The sequence below is a fragment of the Artemia sp. Qi Xiang Cuo genome, chromosome 3 (genome assembly GCF_049724085.1).
Source record: "Artemia sp. Qi Xiang Cuo chromosome 3, ASM4972408v1, whole genome shotgun sequence".
NCBI classification, from domain to species: Eukaryota; Metazoa; Arthropoda; class Branchiopoda; order Anostraca; family Artemiidae; genus Artemia; species Artemia sp. Qi Xiang Cuo.
In genome coordinates this window covers 56,299,242-56,317,574 of record NC_142796.1, presented here as the reverse complement: position 1 = coordinate 56,317,574, position 18,333 = coordinate 56,299,242, and the positions used below count along the sequence as shown (strand labels likewise).

Here is an 18,333-nt window from a genome sequence, read left to right as displayed (position 1 = left end):
TGGCTCCCCAAAAAATCGTTCAGTATCCGAAATAGAACTTGTTATTTTGTTAGAGGGAGGACGTCATTATGAATTCCAACAATAATATTTGATCAAGGGCTTTGACGGGGGTACAGGTGACAACCATCTCGTGGCACCGCTGAAAGTATTTAGCACAAAGACTACAGGAACCTATAGTCACCACCCAGCTGCTGAAAATACTATGTGGTGTCTGGCCGTGACGAAGGGTGTTTTTTTTAATACGCTGTCAAGATTGGACGAACTGAAACCAGTCATGGCTTCCAAAATTATGTCTAGTGTGTTTATTCTCCTGGATGCATGAAGTGTCAACTGTGGCAAAACACGAAAAGTTTGGAGTTAATCAGCTTGCCTTCAGAATATCTCCAGATTTTTTTTTTCTCAGCAGAAAAAGATACGTCAAACGCTGAAATTTTTATCTGTTTGACTTATATAACAGTCTGCAAATGGCCTCCATACAATCCTTTTTTGTACGGATTTTCATTTTCTTCGAAATTGCAATCTGTCGAAGTTACAATCTCCTTGAATTTAGGCACTAAAAGCAATTACTAAATGATACTCATACGAGCTTTTTTTTATTCACTTTTTTGATGTTGCCATCTCCAGGTATTGAAAAAGTTCCAAAGCCGCCAGTAGCAGAATTCAACAGAATTCCAGAAGCTGCCAAATCAGCCTACAAATTTCACTAGGCCATGAAAACTGCCAATTAGCATTGCTACTATACTACCCCACTTTTTCCACGGCGGGTCACCTCCCTGGCTCCAAGCACTCAGACAGTCCACGAATGGCCTTCCTACGGTTTTTTTTCTCAAATTCAATTTTTTAAATGGCTGCAGGAGTTTTGATGTCATTTTTTTTAGATTGCCATATAAGGCACTAAAAGTATTTTAGAAATGGTCTTCATGCAAATTTTTCTCATACATTCCTTATTTTTCAGATGGTTACAGGAAGTTTTTGATGTTCCGCTTATTATACAAATTACTGATGACGAGAAGTACTACTGGAAGGACTTAAGTTTAGAAAAAGTAAAAGAAATGGCAGTTGAAAACATAAAAGATATTATAGCTATTGGTTTTCACCCAGATAAGACGTTCATTTTCAGAAATTTGGAGTACATGGGGTAATTAATCTTCTTTTTATCATTTTCTCTGTTTTATCAAATTTACGTCACCTAGAAAACAAATAAATGGAAAATACAAGAAAAAAAAATCGTGATATAATAACAGTACCGTGTCTATATAAAAGACCCCTGATAATGGGGTGAGTGTTAGTTATAACAATTTCTAGTTTTAGCATAGTAGCCTAGTACTTTAAATATATGGGAAAAATAGATTAAAAATTCAACTATTAATCAAGACAAATTAAAACTAAACAACCAATTTAAAAAATGAGAGAATTCCTCAGCATTTAATCTCTGGATATACACTTAAGGATAGCATTAACTTCTTAAAATACATAAAAAAATATAGACAAAGGATGACGATTTTATAACGTTAAATATTTAAGACGTCATATATAAACGTTATAACCTTTAGTATATATAACCTTATAACGTTTAATATATAAAACGTTTAACGTTATACCGTGTTTTCTGTAACGTGTAACCTGATATTCTCCAATTCTTGAGAAAATTGGATAATATAAGAACAATTGATATGTTTTAATATTGGACAATCTCTGTTGCTAGGCTGGGAAAAAATAAGGCTGAAACAGCTGAAGAAAATCACTTACAAAAAAAAAAAAAAAAAAAAAAAACAACCAACAATAAACTGAGAAAGAGTAAGGCTGAAACAACTGGAGAAAACAAGGTATTATAACAAACAATTATAAAACAACAGTAATTATTAGGTGAAATGAACTGTCAACAAAACCGAAAAAAAAAACTGGAAACGAACAAGCCTAAAACAACTAACTCCACCCATTCCTTGTAGCCTTACGTAAAAAGATGAAACTAAGAAGAAAATCAGCTGTTATAACAAAAAGAACAAAAAATTTTAACTGAAACAGCAAGGCTAAAATGACTGAAGAAAAACTACTTTTATAACAAAACAACTATAAAATCAACAACAACTATTAAATAAAAAAAACAAACTAAAATCCAAAGAAAAATACTATAACAACTAAAACAGTTGTAAAACAACAATAACTATCATTTAAAAAAAAGAACCCTTACCCATCCCTTGCAGCCTTACGTAAAAAGGTGAAACTAAGAAGAAAACTGACTGTTACAACAAAAACAACTGTAAAAATAACAAAAGATATTAACTAAAAGAGCAAGGCTAAAATGACGAAAGAAAAACTACTATTATAACAAAACAACTATAAAAACAATAGTTAAGCTAAGTTTATTAATAAAAATAGAACTTAACAAAATGTATACGTATATATATATAATAAATGAAAAACAAAGTCAATCAACTAAATATTCTAGCCTGCCCATGAACTTGCAAAGGCAAGTTGTCCTAGGGGCGTGCCAGGAATAGAAGAAAAAAAGAAAAAAATTTATTACTAGTTATAAGCACCAATTAAATATATCAGAAATACTGATAATACAGAAACAATATATATATGTTTATAAATAAAAATACATAATTCCTTGCTGAGTTGCTACTGGAGTAGCAACTATTGACCAGAAAAAAATAAGGCTAAAATAACCAAAGAAAACCAGCTAACACAACAGTAACTATTATTTGAAAAAAGAACAAGTCTAAAGCAAATCGAAGGAAAACAATAAAAATACATAATTCCTTGCTGAGTTGCTACTGGAGTAGCAACTATTAACTAGAAAAAATAAGGCTAAAACAACCAAAGACAACCAGCTATCATAACAGTAACTATTATTTGAAAAAAGAACAAGTCTAGAAAAAACCGAAGGAAAAAAACTAACGCCACCCATATCTTGCAGCTAAGATGGACTATATAAACTCTGTCGTTCTTTTAAAATTTGTTTCCAGCACTCATGAAAAAGCCATATAGTTACCAGCTTCAAAAATAGTAATTCTCACTAAAATAAATGCCAGAAACTCGTATGAAAGGGTTTTTCTTCTGCCCTACACCTTGGGCATAGGTAATCTGTAACTGGAACCATTTTTCTCTTAAATTTGTTCCAGAGTTTCCTCTCATGCTCCACACCTTGAGCTTTATTAATTTCCAACTGCGGCCATATTGTCTCTTAAATATGTTTCAGGGTTTTCTTACTTGCCCCACACCTTGGACAAGAGTAATATGCAACTGGAACCAATCTTTTCGTAAAAACCTTATTGAAATAACGTCCGCTTGGACATAAAACCGTAGGAAAACAAAACCATCAGAGCAAATAAATGATCTAAAGCCACTCAATTGCTTCTGTGTTGTGGCAGGAGTAGCTCATTGACTGTTTGTATTTTGCTTTCCTTGTTTTACTCGGAGTAGTATATGTTGGTTCCATTTTTTATATTCTCTTTTGATTTTACATTCCTTTTTTTTTCAAATTGTTTATTTAGTTTTTTTTCCTTTTTCAACATTGAGGACGCCTTGTTGCGATGCAGGCGTGATATTCGTTTGATTGTAGCTGTTATTCTTCCTGCTGGCCATAGGCCGGTAGTTTTCAAAATTCACTTAGTTGATTTTACCAGATCTTAGTTTAGCTTACAGCAGAATGCTAGAGAAAATAATTGTTTTGTTTTGGCATAGTATTTATAGTTTGGGAAATATTAATGCCACTATATCACAGCTGTAATTGTTAATCCTACTTGTGTCTTTTATTCAGATCGACAATCTTATTAATATTACTAGGGGGTATAGTCCATCGTTCTATATAATTCAATAGATAGGTTGATGAGAAGATAACAAAAGCCTCTTTGGGCCATGGCAAAAGCAAAAAAAAAGAAAAATAAAACAAAAACAAAAACTTACGGACCTAATAAAATCATATATAGAATAACGGTACCGTTACATAATGATAACACAGCAATAATTAAGACGCAAAATAAGACAAATAATACCTTAATAACGCACAATACTCGCACACAAAGTAGTAATAATGGCAAAAATAATAACACCAAAAATATTAACAACTCAAAACCGCGCTATCCTAAAGCTACTCACAATTCTTCAAAATAAATATATAAGCTTTAGTCGAGCTATGCTATGAAATGGAAACAAGGAGACTTTTGTATGTAATTTGTTGCGGAGCAACATTGCTTCTTTCGGTTTTTCCTCTTGATCGGTTTTCTATAGCATAGGAAAGTTAAGAGCTAGTCTATCTTTACCCGATATGGGAACTGAGGCAAATCAAAAATATCATCTGATGATTCTTTTTTATCTTGGAAGTAGATTTTAGTTGAATATAGTTTTGGTGTTGGTTCCAGTTTAAGGATTACTTTGCATCTGTGTAGTCTTTCAAATTATTTTTCTTTCTTTTTTTATTCTTTTTTTAATGCTAGATTCTTGTAATTTTCTGTATTCGGCTCTGGTAATGAATTCAGAAGTTAACGTATGCTCTATCTCCCGCTTGCATATCTTCAGGACATTTTCTTTAAAAATTATTTAACAATTTGCATTTCAATTATATTATATTTCAATTTTATTATTTATTCCAATTATATTTCAAAATGTGTTTTTCATCGTATCTTGGATGGCTAACGGAATATAAGTACCTAGACAGTTGGTTCTTGATGACAATGAGAAATATCCTTATTTGAATTACAACAGTCGCATTGGTCATGAAATCATTCATTTGTTGATTCTATGTACCAGTAAGGTCACTGAATTTGATTACTCAAGAACAAGGGAAGGAAGGGGAATATAGTCATATACTAATATGAATTAACATTTCAGGCAAAGCATTGGTTTCCAGGAGACTCTTGCTAGAATCAAGAAACGGGTTACCTTTAGTCAAAATAGAGGCATATTTGGATTTTCAGATAGTGACTGCATGGGAAAGGTAATGTATTGAGCGTTCCTGACCTCTATGTAGGAGGGAGGATCCTGCCTTCACGAGCTCTTTGAAAACAACTTAAAAAAAACTATAAAAAAATAAGCAAAAAAGTGAAAAATTATGGATTGACATTGTATGATCCTTTATCCGAATCTGTGTTCTCAATTTTGGGACTTTCCGAATTTCAGGGTAAAGATTGCGATATTTGTAATGGCCCATAGGTTTGACCCAAAAAGAAAGGGGGACCAGGTGGTTTTTGTGTGAGGGGGAGGGTACATTAAGTGCACTTTCGGACATCTATTTTCAATTTTTTTCTGGTAGGAGAAGTCTTCTAAAAATTTCATATGGACAACAGGTCGGGTGTAAAAAATGTGGATTTTTTAAAACCCCCCTTCCCTTCGATGAAATTTAATTCCTGTTTACATGCCTCTTTGGGCTTCCCCTTTTCTCCAAAAGCTCACCAGTTGAATTGTAAATAGAAATGGCAAAATGGAAACCCGTTCTCACTGTACTCGCCTTTTTTTCCATTCTTTAATTTTGAACTTAGTCTTCTATGCAACATATCCAGTTTCTAAGTCTGAATTGATTCTTACAAGAAATTCAAAAACTACGTTTTTTTTCACTAAGTTAAATTCATACTTTTTGCAATTAAAATTGCTTCGACGTAAACTCTATGGTTGTCCGTAAGGATTGGGAGACTGGGCATTTAACCTCTTCCACTGGAAGCCCTAAACTGCATTAAAAGTGTCTATTTTTTCGGCCATTTGAGGAATATGATAATTTTCTTTAAAAAGGAAAAAAATTTGTGAAACAATGCTCCCTAGAATTTTTCATAGGTTTGTCTCCTCTCCACACTTTCATTAATATGTTGTAGTTTTTCAGTTACCATTTCCTTTTATACAAATAATGCCATCCTTTTTTTGTCTGTATTCCCTCAAATCTTTAAATCAAGTTAAAAACCGTAAATAAAATCTCAGATGTATTTGCCATATTTGCATTTCATGCTCAGGTACTTCCTTATTACTTGTAATACATTGTTTATAATTATTTATGGAACAATTTATGAATTCTTTTTCAATTATTCGTTTCTTTCACACAAATAGTGTATTCTTTTTACACTTTTTCATGAACATTTCCTGAAATTTTCATTTCATGTCTCAAATTTCCCTGTCAATTTTTTTCTCAAAGTTAAGTCTCAGATCCTTTTACTATATATACTTTCTTTATAAGTGAGCAATAATTGTGTATGTATTTATTTATTAATTTTTTCTCGAAAACGGCATCCTGGTATATTCTGGCCTAAAAAAACGATCTAGATGGGTCAAAAGTTTGATGAAGATCATTAAGAGGCTTAATTTTAGAAAAAATATTATGTGAGTGACGTTATTTTTATATACATCAGTGTTACAATGACGTTGTCGTATTTCTCACATTTATGTAGAAAAATCTAAAATTTTCATGGATGAAAAAGTTTGTATTAAGTTGCTTAAAGAGCAAAAAACTGGTAATTGCAAAAATATCTGTAAATATTTTGACAAGGGATTACAACGATTCAAAAGCCTTAAAAAAGAAAATCTTTTTAACCGCAACCAGTTATATATTGTCAGTAGGAAGGCCCAAAAAACGAAAATTTGCAATTATTGTAAATAATATTTCTCTATTTTGACAAGGGATTACAACAACACCAAAACCTTAAAAGATTAAACCAAAAGTTTGAAGCTTAGTATATATCGTTGTTAGGAATCTAACTAGCTTCAATAATCAAATATTTTTGAAAAGACCACAGTATGAAATGACATTAAATTGCGTAAAAAGCAAAAGACTGGTAATTGCAAAAATATTTGTATATATTTTAACAAGGCTTGACTTACTTGACTTATCGCTCTTGCTCAGCAGGGTCCTCAACATGTAGAGAACCACCTAACAGTCCTGTCGGTTTTCCTCTTGTAGCCCTATCCAAGGTTAAGGGTGGGGTCCTATTTGAGTCAATTTTACGATTGAAGAGACGTCGGTTTACTGCATCTGGTACAGCCCATCTGGTATACGAATTTTCTCAAGAGTACTCCTAATAGTTAAGTAATCCAAGTCCAATATGATCCTTGCAGGGGTGGTTGGCGGGAGGCAGAGTAAGGGGCCATACCATCTTAGAGAACGAGCTTCTACATGGGAGGAGAGGTTCATCAACTTGAAGGTCCTCAGGATCTCAGTATTGCGGATCTTGTTATACCATTTGAAGCCTTCAACTCGACACAGGTGTATAGTTTGGATGGCATCGATCTTTCTTAGCTGTGTCTGAGTTATTGGCCATGTTACAGAAGAGTACAGCCAAAGGTTTGAGACCGTGGGATCTAAAATTCTTGCCTTTTTAGGGCAATTGATTTTCGGCTCGAGTAAGATTGTTCTTGAGATCTATCCGAATGCAGAGTTTGCCTTGGGTGATCTGGCTGAGATTTTATCACCGATCGTACTATTTGTTTATGTTACTCATCCGAAATAAATTAATTACCTTACCAAATAGACGGTTTGACCGTTGATCGCAACAGTTAAGTGTGATACCGATGCGGTCTTTTCTATGGGCTTGATCTTCGTTTTCTTCCAGTTCATTTGCAGCCCAACTGCGGAGGCAGTGGAGGAGAGCGTCTCGAGTAGAGACTTAAGTTGGTCTATATTTTCGCTGAGGACGGCTACATCGTCTGCAAAGTCAACATCAGACAAAGTCCTCCCGGCATTTTAACAAGGAATTACAACAATTTAAAAACCATAAAAAAGAAAACCTTTTTGAACACAACCAGTTATATAATATCTAGATAGGTCATGAGTATGAGAAAATTCGTTTAGAGCCTTAATATTTGTCAATGTAGGCGCGTTGAACCATCAAGATGAATAAACATAATTAACTAGTAAAATTTGACGATGCTTTTCATTCGTAAAAACTCAAATATTAACATGCTGTTGATTCTCAATGACAAACATACGCTCATAGGGAAGCTACACCTTCTTAGGCTTCAGGGCCTTGATTTTTTGGCTTTTTATTTCGTGGTTTTTCATTCAAGTTTCTTTTTTTAATTGGTGCTCCCTACTGCGATAAACTCCGTAAGTGCATATGGAGCCCTTTTTCATTAAAAATTGAATTCCCAATTTTTCCGATATTTTTCAGATGTACATGGCTGTGAAAGTTTCCTCTTGACATGTTTACTGTCCTTGGTACTTTCAGGATAGAGCATCGGAAAACATTACATATTTATATAACCTTTTATAATTTCTTTTTCAGTTGTCGTTTCCTTTCATCCAAGCCGTGCCGTCTTTTTCGTCGGCATTCCCTCAAATATTCAAAGACAAAACCGATGTACCTTGCTTAATTCCGTGCGGAATTGATCAAGATCCGTATTTCCGAATGACGCGAGACGTAGCTCCCCGGATCAAATTTCAAAAACCTGCTCTGGTACATTCGAAGTTTTTCCCAGCTTTGCAAGGTGCAAACACTAAGATGTCTGCCAGTGATCCCACCTCTTCAATTTTTCTGACAGATACAGAAAACCAAATAAAAAAAAAGGTACTTTTTTTTTAATTAAGGTCTTAATTAAAGATAAATTAAATCTGTAATTGATGTCACCGAAAGGTTGACAGTTCTTTAATATCGCTTTAATTATACTGGTGTTTCTAAGAAAAAATAAGAAAGGTTTGCCGATTAAGTAAATTACAGTATTTAATTTTAGCCTATTCAGGTAAGATTTCTAGACCATCTGTAGATTTTCTGCAGAATTTTTAATCAAATAAATTCTTCAAAACTATTCTTAATACTTATTGATTTGGTAAGTTTCCACGTTGTTCAAAAAATGATTGCTGCTGCACAAGGTCGTCTCCAGGATTTTGGTTCGGGGGTGGGGGTGTTGTAAAAAAAACCCTTATAAAACGCTTTTTACGAGTCCGGTAAAATTTGTTTTTAGTTGGAGGGTCAAACCCTTAATCGACTCCCCCCTGGATAATGCCTTGCTACTACATCTAGTACCGTTAAACTCGTCGTATTACCAAGGTGGATGAGGCAAAAACAGTTGCGGCCGCTCTTCCCCTTTCCTTCCGTCCAGTGTTTTACCCTGTGCTCCCTCAATTTAAGTTAACACTTCCTTTATATCCTTTCTTAGGAAGTCTATCCACCCAATTTTTGTACTTCCTTGTTCTCATTTTAGCTTTGCTTTATCAATCCAGTTTTTTGGTAATTTATCTTCCTTCGTCTTCGTCTTAAAATATGACCGAACTACCAACAAAATGCAGTCTTGGCAGCATTTCTTCCTATGAAATATGACCGAACTATTAACAAAAAACAGTCATTTGGTAACCTAAAATATCAACAAAAAGCAGTCTTTGGGCAAAATATCTTTCTTTGTCTTAAAATATGACCGAACTACCAACAAAATGCAGTCTAGGCAGCATTTCTTCCTATGAAATATGACCGAACTATTAACAAAAAACAGTCATTTGGCAACCTAAAATATCAACAAAAAGCAGTCTTTGGGCAAAATATCTTTCTTTGTCTTAAAATATGACCAAACTACCAACAAAATATAGTCTTTTGGTAACCTATTTTTCTTCGTCTTAAAATATGATTTAACAGCCTTAAGTTTTTTACAGATAGTGGGATCGAACCCATTTTGTTGATCATTGTAGCTTATTATTTTACATGCGGTTGTTCAGACGGGTGCCCAAGACTATCCTAAGACTAATTCTTTGAAAAATCTCTAGCATAGTCCTTCTCCATTTTCCGGATCGTCGCATTTTCAGAGCCATACTTGACCACTGTCATTACTATTAGTTCTAGGAACCTCATTCTCAGTTTTAAGTTTTATCCTCCTTTTCTTCCAAACATTTTTCAACTGTGTAAAAACAACTTGGTCATTTTGCTTGTTTTACATCTTCACTGCATCAACCATCTTAACTATTAGTACTACCTAGGTAAGTGAACTTACCTCACTTTTGTATTTTGATTGTTTGTCTTTTTTGAATTTCTTTGTCCTTTTGTTTCTTTTCCTCTTTTTCCTATACTCCACTATTTTTACTATATTGTATACCGGGGAAAAATAAATTATATTATTATTTTGTCCTTTTATTTTACCTTCAACAAAATTAGAGGATAATCTTTGTAGATTTAAGTAGTCTACTTGGCCGGGTGACTTTTTTCACATATTGAATGGAAATAAGATCATTTGTGGTTGGGGAGAGAATAGGAATTCATTTAAGATGAATTCAACTTTATCTTTTTCATAAAGGTTGCTATAAACTGAAATTTGTGCAAAGGTCGAAGCATACAACTTTAAAATAAGGAATAAAGTTTAAAAAATTGATAAAAAAATAATCAGGAATAATTAATTAGGTAATGAATAAATAAGTAATTAACAAATTTCTGGAATATAACTAAAAAAAAGCCAAAATTTTTGATTAGATAACATACAAAAAATATATCAGAATTGGATAGAACAAACTTATCAAATCGAATGACTAACATTAAAACTACTGGACTAAAAAGAAAATAAAATTAAAAAAAATAAAGGACTAAAGTTTTGAAAAATAATAAATCTAAAGCAGAAAGTACATAACATGCTGCTCTTTTTTTGGTCTTCGCCCTTAGTCTTAAGTCTAAGCGACTTATTCTTCTTAACATTAATTTTCATACCTTTTCTTGTATTGTAAGCTCTCAAAACTTCCATAAGTTTATTTATTTTGCTAATATTTTGATTTAGGACACTCAAACTGTCTGTATAATCAAGGAGAGTTTTACATTCCTGTTTGATACCATATTATCAAGTACCCTTTGTTGTTCCTTAAGATACCTTGCTCTACTACATTCTCTGAAATATCGAGCCAAGTTTTTTTTTTCAGAAAGCGGTTGCTCACCCTAATAAGACTACCAACTAGGGTAAATTCTCGTAATTGAAAATTCACCTGAGAAAAGGATATTAATGGTCTTTTAGTCTTAGTTCTCATTTATTTTTGAGCTTTGATATTTATTGTTCTTAATCTTTGTTTTCAAATCTATCTTTACATTATATACTCTCAGAACATCGACTAATTCATTAATTTTGATAACATCCTAATCGAGGACACACAGATTATCTGCATAATCCGTACATCGTCTACAGGATTTGTCCGGAAAGTAGTAGGACTAATTTTCTTTCGCCACGACTGTACTTCGGAGCATTGCGCACTCCGACTGGATTCGGTAGAGGGATTTCCTAGCTAACAAACGAGCTGCTGGTCAGTTGTCTCGGAGCATCTGGAGAGTCAGGACAGGCATTTTGGCATGGCGTGTTTTCTATGAGTGGTGCAAGCCGAAAATGCGGCGTTCGTTAGAGCAGAGGTACGCGATTAAATTCTGTGTGAAACTCGGTAAATCTGCGACAGAGACTTTCGATATGATCAAGCAGGCTTACCCAGATGTTGCTTTAGAAAGACGTGGTGTTTCGGTGCCACTAAGCCTCTTTAGAGGGCCGGGAAGAGGTCGCCGATGAAGACAGTGCTAGAAGACCTTCGACAAAAACCGACAATGTGGCTCGTGTATGCATAGTTTTGAACTCAGACCGTCGGCCAAGCATTCGTTTAATTGCCAAATGCAAAATTAACCAAAATTTGACATTCATGACATTTCGACGGTACATTTGAACATGCGAAAGGAGTGCGCGAAGAAGGTCCCAAAAGTGGTCTGTGACGACCAGAAATTGGGGCGTATGGAAGTGTGCCAAGAAATTTTAACATGTGTGAAAGTGACCCCCCAATTTTTGCATAACGTAATCACAAGTGACGAATGCTGGATATTTGAGTATGATCCCGAGACAAGGAGGCAATCTTCCAAGTGGCTCACGTCGGCGTCTCCTCGCCCAAAAAAAGGCAAGAATGAGCAAATCCAAAGTGAAAACGATGCTCATTGTGTTTTTTAACATCAAAGGCATCGTCCACCATGAATTTTTTCCTCCTTGACAAACCGTCAACGCCAAGTTTTATGTGGAAGACCTCAAGAGACTCAAAACAAAGGGTCAATCGGGCCCGACAAGACATCACAGTCGACTGGAAGTTGCACCACGAAAATGCCCCGGCTCATACCGCCTTTCTCGTGAACAGCTACCTGACCAAGGCTGGCATCCCAACGCTTCCGCAGCTACCCTACAGCCCATATGTGGCCCCCGGACTTTTTTTTGTTTCCTCGACCTAAAAGGCCGATGAAAGGCAAGTACTTTGAGGTGAGAGAGGGGATCCAAGCAGCATGCACCGCGGCTCTCAAGGCTATTCTGGAGAATACATACCGTGACGCCTTCAATGCTTTGAAATCGAGCTGGCAGCGCTGCATTGACGCAGAAGGAGCCTATTTTGAAAGTTTTCAAAGAATTGTAAAGATTGGCTCAATAAATGTTTTTAAATTGACTCAGTCCTTTTACTTTCCGGACAAACCCTGTATGTAGGCTATATTATTTTTTATCACTCCGCTTCGTATGGAAGGATTTGTGGTAGAAAGTTTAAAATGGGCTTGCTTATTCGATTGGAAATTGAAAATTTCAGTGTTCTTTCTAAAAAAAAAAAAAAAAAATCAAAGGCAAGCATTACACCACCCGTGCCCATTTTTCTATCCCCCCCCACTCTACCCCCAAAAAACTTAAAAAAAATTTGAGATATCCCATTGTGTTCAAAATAGTCGAAAGATTCAGTAACTACACTTAAGTAACTTCAGTAACTAGTTACTCAGTAACTACCAACAATGACATGAATCCCCACAGACACTAAACCTTCCGAAAGTCAGGGCGTTATTAAGGCTTTACTGAAAGCCAAGTGTATTTCTATCGGTTTCATCAATTTCTGAACTTAAAGAACACATGTTCTGATTAATTTATTTAACTTGAATTAGAAATCAGCAGATTGTTAATGTTTGAATTGCTACGTGTAGTTAAATTTACCGAATCATTTCTGGTTATTTGTTTCTACGGTTTCGGATAACTACATTGGTAAAATTTGGCAGTACACTAGGTACTCCATAATTTTGAAACAACCAGAAAAAAAAATACAAAAGCCCATTTTAAACTTTCTACCACAAATCCTTCCATATGAAGCGGAGTGATAAAAAATAATATAGCCTACATACAGGGTTTGTCCGGAAAGTAAAAGGACTGAGTCAAATCAAAAACATTTATTGAGCCAATCTTTACAATTCTTTAAAAACTTTCAAAATAGGCTCCTTCTGCGTCAATGCAGCGCTGCCAGCTCGATTTCTAAGCATTGAATGCGTCACGGTATGTATTCTCCAGAATAGCCTTGAGAGCCGCGGTGCATGCTGCTTGGATCCCCTCTTTCACCTCAAAGTACTTGCCTTTCATCGGCCTTTTAGGTCGAGGAAACAACAAAAAGTCCGGGGAGCCACATATGGGCTGTAGGGTAGCTGCGGAAGCGTTGGGATGCCAGCCTTGGTCAGGTAGCTGTTCACGAGAAAGGCGGTATGAGTCGGGGCATTTTCGTGGTGCAACTTCCAGTCGACTGTGATGTCTTGTCGGACCCGATTGACCCTTCGTTTTGAGTCTCTTGAGCTCTTCCACATAAAACTTGGCGTTGACGGTTTGTCAAGGAGGAAAAAATTCATGGTGGACGATGCCTTTGATGTTAAAAAACACAATGAGCATCGTTTTCACTTTGGATTTGCTCATTCTTGCCTTTTTTTGAGCGAGGAGACGCCGACGTGAGCCACTTGGAAGATTGCCTCCTTGTCTCGGGATCATACTCAAATATCCAGCATTCGTCACTTGTGATTACGTTATGCAAAAATTGGGGGGTCACTTTCACACATGTTCAAATTTTCTTGTCACACTTCCACTCGCCGCTATTTCTGGTCGTCAGTGAGCACTTTTGGGACCTTCTTCGCGCACACCTTGCGCATGTTCAAATGTACCGTCGCAATGTCATGCAGGACATATTTCGATATATTTAACATTTGGCAATTAAACGAATACTTGGCTGACGGTCTGAGTTAAAACTTTGCGTACACGGGTCACATTGTTGGTTTTTGTCGAAGGTCTTCCAGCACTGTCTTCATCGGCGACCTCTTCCCGGCCCTCTAAAGAGGCTTAGTGGCACCGAAACACACCACTTCTTTCTAAAGCAACATCTGGGTAAGCCTGCTTGATCATATCAAAAGTCTCTGTCGCAGATTTACCGAGTTTCACACAGAATTTAATCGCGTACCTCTGCTCTAACGAACGCCGCATTTTCGGCTTGCACCATTCATAGAAAACAGGTCACGCCAAAATACCTGTCCTGACTCTCCAGATGCTCGGAGACAACTGACCAGCAGCTCGTTTGTTAGCTAGGAAATCCCTCTAGCGAATCCAGTCGGAGTGTGTACGCTCCGAAGTACAATCGTGGCGAAAGAAAATTAGTCCTGTTACTTTCCGGACAAATCCTGTATAATATATTGAAGCCATTTCGCCCTTTATGCTGCCTATGAGTTATTGGTTATTTTATCTCTAGTTACGTAATTGCCATTCTTCGAATCATATTATGGGACCAGAAATTATGTGAGTGACTTTCAAAAATACTTTACAAAGTAACCCAACGGAATTCGTTGCGTTTTAACACAAAAATATCGAATAATAATCTTTCTTTTCCTCTTGTTTGGAAAATTGCACCTTTCTGAGAAAAGAGAAAGAGAAATTACTGGCCTGTACAGCCGAGTTAAAAAGGGTATAATTCCATTGGCTTAATTTTGGGACTAATTTTCGATTTACCACTCAAATTATTCCTTGAGTTTCTTTTTTATGCGCGTATCTAACGTTTTAAATTTTGTTAAAGTGTTTTGTTAAGCGTTGATCTTGTCAAAAGAACTCGAAACCTGGTGGGATCTTTGGCATGAAATTTTAAGCAACTGTAAAGAACAAAAAACTTCAAGTCACGTCAAAGTCACTCCAAGCCACAAATAAGCTCTGATTCTCAATGGTTTGACATGTAACTGATATTATTGACATTAAGAGTCCTTTACGCGTTTTTCATGGCAATTTATTTTTCAGATAAATAAATATGCTTACTCTGGTGGCCGAGATACAGTAGAAGAGCACCGGGAAAAGGGCGGTGACTGCTCAGTCGACATATCGTTTCAATATTTGACGTATTTTGAAGAGAATGATGAAAAATTAGAAAAAATTAGACAGGTAAGCATGATTTTTTTTTTTTTTTATTATTTTTTACTACTTGAATAATCAATAATTTAATTATTGCATCATCGGCACCAGGAATTCAAGGGGAGTATATTGCGCAATGACGTTGCTGTTCAACACTGGCAAAGTCTCTGGCACCATTGGAATCATCGAGCACCAGGAATTCGAAACGTTGTGTATTGTGCAATGTCGTTGCTGTTCAACAGTGGCAAAGCCTCTGACACCATCGGAATCATCTGGTATCAGGAGCTCAAGAGGTGATGAATTGATCAATGTTGTCGCTGTTACGCGTAAAGGTCGTATCTTGACATTTTAAATCTCCTAAAATAATTGCCGAAACCATTTGGTCAGCTGCCGTCACAGGGAGGACCAACTGGGGAAATTATGTCCGACCACAATACAGTACTCCTGATCTACATTCTCCTGATACTCATCCCTATGAGAACAGCTTTACAAATGGTTTTTGGTAATTTTCTCTGAAGTCTGAGAATGTCTGATGCCCTTTAAGTGTAACAGCGGTGATATATCGCCGCTACAAGAGAGTAGAAAAACTGAAAAATGTGTTTTGGGTTTCCTGACTGTCATTAAGAAGCAACTGTCTTTAGTAGGAAGAATTCGTTAGGCCAAGAAAAGTTTCGCGAGGCTAAGAAACGACAACAATCTTTAAATATCATTGTAGTAAATACTGTGTGTTTCGAAAGAAATGTCTTATTGAATGTGTCAAAATAATCATTTAAATGGAGATTTCATTTTAGGAAAAATGATGCCATTTAGATATAGCCCAGTACGTATTTAAATTATTACCAAGATTTTGCACGACTGATCACCCTGTAGATTCGCACGTTTTTGATGTTACAAACACATGGCGTGGAAGATGATATTGAGTTAATATTCAATGTTCACATTTTTCCCTAAAGTTTCTTGTTTTTTTGAAAGCACAGTGGTTTAAATTATCTCTAAAAATATTGATAGATGTGAAACTAGCGAGTGATGATGACATTTTTCTGTCTTTATTTTAAAATTCTAGCTATTGAACTGAGTTAGTAACAAGAACGATCACAATGTAAATCTCGAAATTCATCTCAACTATAATATAACTTTGCCATAGTCGATATCAACTATTGAAGAATTTCTTTTTTTAACTGGATATTTTAACTTCTTTAAGGAATCTCTAAGGCTAAGGGTATACAATTCTTTTTAATATTTAGCGGTTGGAAGCAAAACCACTTAGTTATTTATCAAAAATAGATGGGAAAATACTTTACCCGGAATGTTTTTTCGCCAGGACTATCAAACTTCTGCTCAACCTTAATTCTAGATGCAGAAATATCAGCTTGGGAATAATTTCAGCACCAGGTCAACATTGTCTTTGGAGAACAATATTTGACAATCCCCAGTTCACCCAGCCTCACACACCCAGTGCCCAGGATCACAGATCACAGGTTCAGATCACAAACACCCAACCTTACCTAAGTAGGAATTGATTCTGCCTCAGTAGGTTACGTCTATAACTTAGACGCAAATGATTAATGTAGATGCTGTCCAGGTAAAACACCTCTATAAATTGAACGCTCCACAGGGTATGGAACTTGGAGATTCTGCGGTTCCTTAAACTGCCACCCCCAACTCCCTACTATGCAGCTCGGGTCGCTCATGCTGTGCCAATATGGTAATCTTCTTCATCTGCCCGCTCAAACTCCCGCCCGGCTATTTATGCTTTGCTGGCGACGATATTGAGCAACAGCTTTTAGTTCATTTAAAGTGCCAAGAAGAATTCACGATATCTCAAGATTCACTTGCAAAAAATTCTAACTTTTGAAAGAAAATACCAGGATATTAAATAATAACATATATATACTCATTATACCTTTTGAGGGTAATATTTAGGATTCTTACCCTTCAAAGATGTCAAACTCTGGACTGGAATCACAAGATTCCTGACAAAATCTCAAGGAGTGGCATAACTTTTTATTTCTTTTTTGTTTTGTTTTCTATTATTTTTTTTTAATTCATCATTTTTTAATTCATCATTTTTTTTAAATTCAATTCCTTATTGGGGTGAAACTAGTGGTGACTGTTAGTGGCTTAAAAATTTTGATTAATACTAAAGTGATGTACCTTGTAGGAACCCTGAGTAAAGGATCCTTTTTTTAATATAACACATCTTTGTCATGGTTATTATGAGCAGGTGAAAAGGATTCTTTCAGTACATGGGAATATTTTTTCTGCTAGGACATTTTTTGAGGGGAGGCTACTTTTGTAATAAAAACACTTAATTATTTACTCCAACCTACTGTACGGCCTATTATACCCTAACACATACCTGCAGACCGGGGTGAGGGGTAAAATTCATGCAAGTCCCTGCCTTTCTGCAAAAAAAAAAAAAAAAAATGGGGGAAGGGAGGAATTAGAGGACCATAGGTCCATTTCGTGCTTAATGATAATAAATTGAAAACGTTTGTATGATTTCGTAGAACAGAGTATAGCATGACTCCCTTTATCCTAAAAAAGTACCACTTTGTCTAATAATTACTGATCCAGTTTGGCTCCTCAATCTATCAAAGTGAAAATCCTGGCGTGATTCTGGTTCAATATGGTGAAACTTCTTTACCTTCCTGTCCAAAAGTTGGAAGGGGTGGAAAGGTGACGGAGGGGTTGTATCTCCAGATGGTTTTAGCTGTGAATAAGACATATTGAACATCGTTATTATCCATTTTTTTTCTGGTGTGTACCACAACAAAAAGTCGTCAACCCCTCAAAACTTTTTAAGTGATGTATCTTACTAACGAATTTTTGTCCAAAAATGTGTATGCAGTAATACATTCATCAACTCTTAAAAGAGTATTGGCTTATCACTTCCTCGCAACAAACGGAAATCGGCGACATAAGAAGAAACAGATGATGCCACAATAAAAGGATGTTTTAGGCTTGCCATTGTAGTAAAGACAACTTTGTTTCTTTTTAAGGTATCTTTGGTATTTCATTAATTATGTAATTTCTGAAATTATAAGTACTATTTAAAAACTTTTATTTGAGATATATATCATATTACTTAAATGCTTCGTTTTACCTTTTCTACAACACTGTAAAATTCTGCTAATCACAAAATTGGTATTAGCAAATAAATGAAGTAAAGTAATTGTTGCACAGTTATAGGAATATATGCACAGGTATAGGAGACCAAAATGTGTTGAAAGTATATTTAAATATAAACTA

At 35.5% G+C, this 18,333-nt stretch overlaps 1 protein-coding gene and 1 long non-coding RNA gene across 4 annotated transcripts in view; one reads left to right on the top strand and one right to left on the bottom strand.

Annotated features, from left to right (window-relative positions):
- The window catches only part of LOC148954311 (uncharacterized), a 47,329-nt gene that overhangs the window by 2,653 nt on the left and 26,343 nt on the right, over positions 1 to 18,333 (bottom strand). The window lies entirely within an intron of this gene.
- TrpRS (Tryptophanyl-tRNA synthetase) overlaps positions 1 to 18,333 on the top strand; it is a 57,601-nt gene that overhangs the window by 33,725 nt on the left and 5,543 nt on the right. For all 3 annotated transcript variants that reach the window (XM_089086219.1, XM_089086220.1, XM_089086221.1), the window contains exons 4-7: positions 956 to 1,138; positions 4,837 to 4,942; positions 8,208 to 8,489; positions 14,971 to 15,111. In XM_089086219.1, coding sequence (XP_088942345.1) covers positions 956 to 1,138; positions 4,837 to 4,942; positions 8,208 to 8,489; positions 14,971 to 15,111 — 712 coding nt within the window. The remainder of the gene's footprint in view (positions 1 to 955; positions 1,139 to 4,836; positions 4,943 to 8,207; positions 8,490 to 14,970; positions 15,112 to 18,333) is intronic.